Source organism: Neltuma alba, unplaced genomic scaffold, assembly GCF_004799145.2.
Source record: "Neltuma alba isolate B1F8T4 unplaced genomic scaffold, ASM479914v2 tig00001841_pilon, whole genome shotgun sequence".
Lineage (NCBI taxonomy): Eukaryota > Viridiplantae > Streptophyta > Magnoliopsida > Fabales > Fabaceae > Neltuma > Neltuma alba.
In genome coordinates this window covers 137,070-145,517 of record NW_021632639.1, presented here as the reverse complement: position 1 = coordinate 145,517, position 8,448 = coordinate 137,070, and the positions used below count along the sequence as shown (strand labels likewise).

The window sequence follows — 8,448 nt, the reverse complement described above, 5'->3', positions numbered from 1 at the left end:
TTTTCTTGTAAGCAGAAGATTGTAATTCCAAGATGTCAGTTCCCACCCCTCTAAATGAAGAAAACATAGAGATGGGAAAAAAATGTGATATCAGATCTTTACATCTGCTGTGAATTTGTGTTATTTCTTGTGTCTCTTTGTATACGCTATATACATTTATTTGCGTAAATACAAGAAGACAAAGGATTGTTGCCCAGCGATTACACCTCTGAAGTCTCATATCCTGCTGATATCACGACCAAATACAAGAGTTGTAGCCCAGTTGATTGCCACATAGAATCTGTTTCTCCAGCTCACAACACGCGTAAGATAGGCTGATCGCCAAATGAACCAACTGACAAATCCTGCCAGTGATATACCTTTTGCCTCCTGCAGCACAATTTTTAAATGATTCAGACTCTTAGTTTTAAAATCATCAGGACAAAGCTAGAAATGAACAGACGGTTGAATGGAGCAGAAAGAATTCAATTCTCCTAAGCAAAGTCTTAGATTCAATCCTTCTAAATGGGAAAGAAACAATGCTGGCCTGTTTGTTTAAGATTAAAAAGAAGTTACTTTCAGATTATTTAAAAGAGTGATGGTTGTTTGGCTCAACTCATAAAATCATTACACAATAAAGAACATAAAAAAGAACATTTTAAGAAAGTGATTATTGTTAAAAGCTAATCTAAGTTTTTTTTTTATCTTAAAAAACCAAAAACAGATTTTTCTTCTTTGAAAGTGGTTATTTTAAGAAACTTAAAACAAACAAATATCTCGTGTTTGGCTTAATTAGAATAACTTTACTAAGCTTAAACAAATAGGCTCTCAGTAGTACCAGATACTAGACAGTTACAAAAACAATAACAATAATAAATAAATAAATAAAAAGATCACCTTGCTCTGTCTAAGGTCCACGAGAGCCTTGTAGCTGCCAACAGATGCCATGCTTCCAAGGTGCTTGTAGACAAATGGTTCTCCCAAATCAATGTCTTTTGCACTGTTTGCTCTCCCTCCTCCTGCTTTCCCAATTTTGTTTAGGAGGTTTGCTAAGTATTTCCCTTGCCTCTCAGCCACCTTTCATTTCCAATAAACAACACATTACATGGCTAGAAGATCACTTGTGGCCAGATCCTCTATATTCACAGAATAAATATAGAAGGCACATTTGGAAAGAGACCAAGTACAAAACTCTGGCCCTATACCCAACCATATTCTCCCCCTCCAAATTCACTTTGTGAATGGAGAGGATCCAAAGCCGATGTCTTAACAGTGATGCGGAAACAAGCAATAGTTTGTCAACCATGAGCAGTTATGTTACTGCTAAGTTGAACGGAACACGTGCACAATTAAATGTGTCCCACATCTTAAATCCAAAACCGACTCATATTATGAAGAGAGAAATTTAAGGAATGCGGGCTTGTATTGGAGAAAACATAAAACCAAAGACCACTTACTTGGGCCAAGGCTGGAAGTGTTTGTCTTCCTGTACTTTCTACAAATCCACTGCAGTCGCCTATTGAGAAAACATCTTGCACTGAAGGAACACGAAGCCATTCGTCAACACCAATCCTGTGAAGACAGAACTTTATTTAGCACAGTTTCCTATTCTAATATTGTAGTTACATCACAAAAGAGAACACAAAGGCAAAGTAAAGGGCATTTCAACAGAATAACAAGAAAGAAAAACAATTGAAAGGAAATCCAACACAAAAGAAAAACCGAATGGGAAACCAATCGGTGGCATCATGGACAGGGGAAAATATGTGCCTACTATTCACATACATAATACATACAATGGTTTGATTGTCACTGAGAATGATATGTAAATATGCTAAATAACAACACTTACCTTCCTCCACCAGGAGCTTTGGGAAGATCTAAAGCGTGAACAAGAGGTGACGGTCCAACGCCAGTAGACCATACCAGCAAACCATATGGAACCTCAGTGCCATCATTAAGGATAATATTCTGATCTTGAACATCTTTCACAGTACCACGGACAAGACGAACTCCTGACTGAGAGAAACTACAAAAAATCAATCATAAATATATATAATACCCCAGCTGAAGGCCTAAAGATGTGATAAAAAGTTGAAAAGTATTGCACATCATATGAAAGACCCTAAACGCCTTTCCATGAAAGAGGCTATTTTAATTATTTTTAGTCTATTACTACCCCATGTACTTCATCATTTGACGTGAAAACCCAAGTAAAACCCACTTTTCCCTTCCATGTGACAATAAACAGTTCAATATGGACTGGATTTTTTGGGCATATAGAAACAAGCCTTTTAACAAATACCTCACCTTTGTCAACTGCTTGGTAGCATAATTCCTGAGACGGACATCAAAGGAAGACAATATCTCATTTGCCTGTGAAGACATGAATGAATTGCTTAACAGTCAAATAGTTCGAAAAGACAACCTTTTTACAGCAATAAAGTGGCAATTAAGTTCCATTAAAAACGGGGTCCAGAAAATGTAGGGATTCCCCATGGCAAATATATTCTATTTACTAATTAGTTATGCATAGATTTAGTGATACGTACCTCAATTAAAGTAACATGGATGTAATCCTTCACATGGGCATATCTTTGACGGACATCTCTCGTGATAAAATCACTAAGTTCACCACTGAATTCAACTCCAGTGGGACCACCTCCCACAACCACACAGTGCAAAAGCCTTCGCTTTTCCTCTTCTGAAACGCCTGCATCCAAATCATATAAAAATGAGAATCTTGTAGCAGAGCCTTTCATGATATGACTTTATATTTAGCCAGTGTAGTAACATTATCATTACCTACCTGGCACATCAGACAACATCAAGTTAAGAAGCAACTTCCTGCGAATTTCCTGAGCATGGTGAACTTCACGAAGAAAAATTGCATGTTCTTTGACTCCATGAATTCCAAAGGTGGTGGGCTGTGCTCCTAATGCAATTACAAGCTTATCATATGAGACCGTAAAACTCCAAGGCTCTAGGGCTTGTTCACCATCAGTTACAGTCTCACAATGAACCTTCAAAACCAAGAACCAAATTTTACACAGGTCAGAAACTGTAAGTAGTGAAGTTCAAACTAATTCAAGAATCATGTTTTCAACTTTTTCAAATATTTTGTTCTAAAGTGGAATCAGATAACCAGAAGGACATATTTGGGGTGGGGATGCGTGATAGAAAAGGAGTTCGTGTTTCATTTTTTGCTTTCCACACTTCATTTGGAAGTTCAATTTAATGGGGAAAAAAAAAAACATGTTTCTTTACCAGTTGTAGTGTTGACATTCAATTCCATGCGCCATAAACATATTTCATAATCCTAAAGTTGCTAGATAATGCATGTCATGCTATCCATCGTGAAGCATCTATTATGTAGTTTTTATCGATGGTCACACAAATAACAAGAAGAGCCTTTGCTAAACTTTAGGGTGCAAAGTTGGGTGACGGAAAGCCTCACATATCAATCCTTGGCAACATATGGGAAGGACAAGGTTATATGATCTACAAATAGGCCAAGCAGGTCAATAATCAAGTCACCGAATCATGATCAACTTTCCTATAATACTTAACCAATTCATTGAGTCGGAAAAAATTTTCTACAACAAATAGTATCTCGTTAGCTCATCCTAAAGTCAACGCATACAACAGAGACACAGTCAAAAGATATTAATGCCCACATATGCTTATCTTCACCCAACCAGGAAGTCAATTTCCAAATGTATTCATTGAGCAACCTCAATCCAGCAAATTCTTTGGAGACTGACTTCTCAACATATGCAACCAAATTAGCATTTCCAACAGATGTAAAAGCGCACTCTTCTAATCCATTCTCTTCATGTACAAATATAGAAAATGGACAAAAATTAAGGAAAAAGTGAGCAAACCATGTGCTTATCTGCACTAATTCCAGTACAATTGGAAAGGAAGAAATAGGAACCAGGCTCCCTAGAAATAGCAGGTTGGATCCTCGCAATGGGTTCAGCAACAGATCTAAATTCCAGAGTTCCAACGCACGTGGAAGCCAACAGAGGCGTGAAGACCATATGGTTTCGAGGTGAGACGCAAACAATGTCATAGATTTCAGGGTCCAACCCCTTCATTAGCCTGCATCCAGCCCACCCAGAACCCAGCACTACCACTCGCGGCTTCTCATGGGGCTTCGCAGGTCCCAAACCCGAATACTGAACCGGCTCAACCGACGGTTTTTCTACAGTCGGATCAGTATTAATGTTGGAACTGAAAAGTTTGAAAGAAGATAGAAGAAATGGGTCTTGTCTCCGGGATACGTTAATGGCAGAAAATCTTGCAAGATTTCTGAACCAAGCCATGTTGAATTGTGTTTTGGGTAAACTTGGATGTGGTAATGGATCAGGAGGGATGCATCAGAGAATTGAAATCAGAAGAAGAAGAAAGAAGGGAAGGAAAGCGAGCGAGAAGGTCCAAGTCTCCAGGAGGTGCGGGTGTTGATGAGTTTGACTTGGTGAGCAATGCATCCCATGAGGATTAGGCGAGTCCGTTGCTGACATGGGAACCTCTGCCTTTGACATTTGGCCATTGGCTTGGCTTCTCTGTCGTATTTGACCTTCTAGGTGGTCATTAAATATTTGAAGAAAGATTTGAGGCCACTTTAATATGACTTTATATTTTTAGGAAAAAAATATATAACTTTCGGATTCTAAAACTTTCACTAATTATTAATACTCCTCCTATCCTTAATATAAGACCCATTTAACTAATTTGATTAAATTAAGGAAGTTAAGTAAGTTAGTTAATTATAAGAAAAGTGACACATTTTTCCTAAAACACCATAATCATCTTTCTTAATCCTCCCTCTCCCTTTTCTACTTGATTATAGTTGAGGGAGTATCAATTAGGGTAATTTAGAGAAAATTGATAAATATGATAAATAGGTCTTATATTTAGAATCAAAATCAACTCAAGAATTGGATCCTATATTAAGGACCGGAAGAGTATAATTTTTGAACCTTGGTTCGGAAAACCTGAGCTCACATAATTTTTTAATTACTGAGATCTTGTAACCCAATAACACCGAATGTTTTTTAAGACTTTTTTAAATATGAAGTTAGTCTGAAACCTTTAAAAGAAGTATAATAAGTGATTGAATTATGACCCCAAAAAAAAAAGTTTTTGAATTGAAAACAGCTCAGCTCTTAAGTTTTACTCGCTACAACTCAATTTTTATAATTCTTTTGCATAATAAATCGTAAAAATTGTCATAACTAAAAATTTAGAAACTCAATCAATAACATAAAAAAGTTTAAATATCAGAAGTGATATGATTCCTAAATTTTATATCGTATATCAGCCTATAGAGTAGACATGGTCCTTGTCTTGTGTAAATCTTGAAGAGCCTATGTGAAAAAAGGACACGGCATTATTTATTTAAAGGAATCATGAAAATTGTTACTATAACCATCTAAAAATACCCATCAGAGCTTAAAAGGTTTTATTGCTCATAATCTCGCTGAAAGTGGGTTTTAGTTTTCTCATAGATGGTGTCCATGATCATGGGGCTCTCCCCACAATTTTTGCGGATGAGAGTTATCACTTCACATCCATCATTCACCATTTTGTGCTTGGAATAGCTTTCAAGGAACTGATTAATTTTTTAAAAAAATAAAGTGACTTCATCGATTTTGTTAAAAAAAATAGCCTTTGCGCCCTGATTTGGACAGCATCAAAACAAGTGCTCTAAATATTCTTGCATTAAGTGGTCATTTGACATAAGTTAAAAAAAAACTTATAATAATAATAACAACAATCGTAATAAATAATAAAAATAGGAGATTGGAGCTCCCTCCCAAAAATTTTCTGCAAAAACTTTTTTGAACATGCAGCTGAGAAAGCTACACACCAGAACAAAAAGGCTAATAACAAGGCTAATTGTTGTTATTACAAAAAGGTTACTAATTTCCTGTTCTTGGTCACCAGCATTTGAACAATGTTCAAGCAAGGAGCCACAGACACAAGTCAGCTTGCTAACAATTCATATCATGCATCAGATAAATGTATACATACCCTTTCCTTTCTGACATCCATACGTTTATCTCAGAAAGCCGTCTTAATAATAAGATACAGACATATCAAGAATCCAGCATCATCTTCCTCATCGTTTCTTAAAACCATACTTTTTACGTTCATAAAACAGATCAGTTTTGGCACTCCCTAAATTCACAATTTTAGGGCATCCGTCCCTATCTTTCTCTTGTTGTGTACACTCCTTGCAGTAGTAAGCATCAGAGATTCCTACTCCTCCACATATGACACAACGACCTTGAAATGAGCCGTAGTTGCACTCATCGCAGACCCGGACAAGCGTACAAGGACGAACATAAGAATCACAGATCACACACTTGCCATCACATTTCTCGCAAAGTCGTCCGATCGCAATTCCTGGCTGCTTCCTGCACATAATCAAATCGGGATGGTGCTTGGCCATGTTTTCAACAACCTCCTAAATGCTGTGCTGTATACAGAAGGCCTGCAAGGATATTTCAAAGTTGAATAAAATGGAAAGTGAATGAGTTAAGTGTCATTCTTCTAGAAGAAGTGATTTGCAATGAGAAGTCAAGACATAGACAGTATCAAGGCAAAGACTGGAAAACCCTCCAGTGTATGAGTAGTAATTACAGATCCCCAAGATTATAAAAAGCAAAACATAAAAAGGCCGCAAAGTAAATCAGATACTTAGGCTGAAGCAGTAATTAAAACACCCTCCCCTTGCTTTTTGCATCAATCAAGTAACTGGTACAGTTATAAAGAGAATGTTGTTATAGAAAAATGCTCAGTTCAGACAGGTGGCTTGACTATCTTCAATGTTCAAACCATCAAATTAGAAAACCTCAAATTTCCCTGATTATATCCTATATGATGGATTTGCTATAAAAAATTGTTATTGTAAACAATGACGCTGTAAGCAAGGCCTAACTTCTTTCCTATTGACATTCAGCCACAGACTAGACTAATCCTTGTACGAGCGTTCTTTTGGCCAGAACTTCTAATAGCATGTTGAAAAATCATAAATATCATAGCCTACAAACTTTCTAGCCGGACTTCGCGAAACAATTATACAATATAGGAAGCTGTAAAATTTACACCATATGATCATCAAGAGACCTGAACCTATATAAAACGCGGCCAGAAATAAGATACACCTGAGACTGATCGCCCATCATTAGTTTAATCACTGCCATTAGCGTGCCAATGTCATTTCAATTGTTTCACACATACCCTAGTCCCACATAACCGTTGAGATAGTCTGGCATAAATAATTCCAAGCAACAACCTTCACACATTTATCATGCTGTTCCATCTTCAATAACTATCAGGTTATATCTCCTGTTAATATCCTCAACTGAGTTCATGAATAGCAAATTTGTTTTTGATCGTTTATGCACGCACGTCATGTCTCAATGCCTTCCATGAAAATTTATGTTCTAACATGTTTAGTCTCAATTAAGTATTTTTTTTACAATTCAATTGCCTAAAATATAATTTACTAACAAAGAAAGTACCAAGGGGCTCACATTTTCTTCTTCAACACTATCACCAGCATACACTTCACTTTCATAACCTTGGATACTAAAGTCATTGTTTAGACTACTTGAACCTTCATGACTCTAATCATAATCGCCCGTTACCTTGCTTCATATAGTTAAACATGCGCCATAAAGAAATCACATTATAACACTAACTAACTACATCAACTTACCCATGCCACCAAAAGCATCCATTTACTTCACACCTTATATGTTGCACATTATGAGAACCAAAATGAATCATCATATAACTTTATATTCGGTTAAATCATAGCATAGTTAGATCAACCCAGGTATTTTCAATCACATTCAGTAATACAAGCACCCATTAACAACAAGCACATGAATTAGGGAGGCTACAAAACTTTATGAAGATGCTCACTTAAACAATTCCCAAAAAAAAAAAAAAAAAGGGCACCCATTACCACCAAGCTACAAATATCAACTAGGATATTTGAAATCAACTATTGCTTCTGGTGGGCCCTAATATACTACTTATATGATTTCCCCCGCTACCGAAAAATTTTCTCGCTTACCAATACTTTTTTGAATAGTCGTTCAGCACCTTTTTGTTTTGTCTAGATTCATACATGTTCTTTAGATTCGCATCACCCAAATAGCATGCGTCTTGCACTTCTTAAAGAGCTAAAATGCATCGACCTTATACTTCCTCCAAGCATGATTTCCTGGTTCTTGACATTTTTCATATTCTTAGTTCTCAATCTCTAGCTCTCACCCTACATTGCGTTTCTTAGGTATAATCCCATTTACGAAACTCCTAAAAAATTCATTGTCATTTTATTTAGGGTTAATACAAATTTTGGTCCCTCAAATTTGGACCCAATTTGGTATTAGTCCCTGAAATTTAAAACGTGTGGTATTGGTCTCTGAAATTATGTCCGTTTCAGAC

At 36.5% G+C, this 8,448-nt stretch overlaps 2 protein-coding genes across 2 annotated transcripts; both read right to left on the bottom strand.

The window, feature by feature from the left end:
• Window positions 1-4,424, bottom strand: LOC114712692 (internal alternative NAD(P)H-ubiquinone oxidoreductase A1, mitochondrial-like). The gene is made up of 8 exons (XM_028897241.1): window positions 3,864-4,424; window positions 2,789-3,002; window positions 2,532-2,692; window positions 2,290-2,355; window positions 1,832-1,998; window positions 1,437-1,551; window positions 877-1,056; window positions 1-369 (listed from the first exon to the last, which is right to left on the bottom strand). Exons 1-8 carry the CDS (start codon window positions 4,305-4,307, stop codon window positions 217-219), a joined length of 1,500 nt encoding a protein of 499 aa, XP_028753074.1. The 5' UTR covers window positions 4,308-4,424; the 3' UTR covers window positions 1-216.
• Window positions 4,425-5,868: 1,444 nt separating this feature from the next.
• LOC114712704 (PHD finger-like domain-containing protein 5B) lies at window positions 5,869-6,481 on the bottom strand. Its single transcript, XM_028897250.1, has one exon. The coding sequence runs from the start codon at window positions 6,437-6,439 to the stop codon at window positions 6,107-6,109; it is 333 nt and encodes a 110-aa protein (XP_028753083.1). The 5' UTR covers window positions 6,440-6,481; the 3' UTR covers window positions 5,869-6,106.
• Between the last annotated feature and the right edge of the window lie 1,967 nt (window positions 6,482-8,448).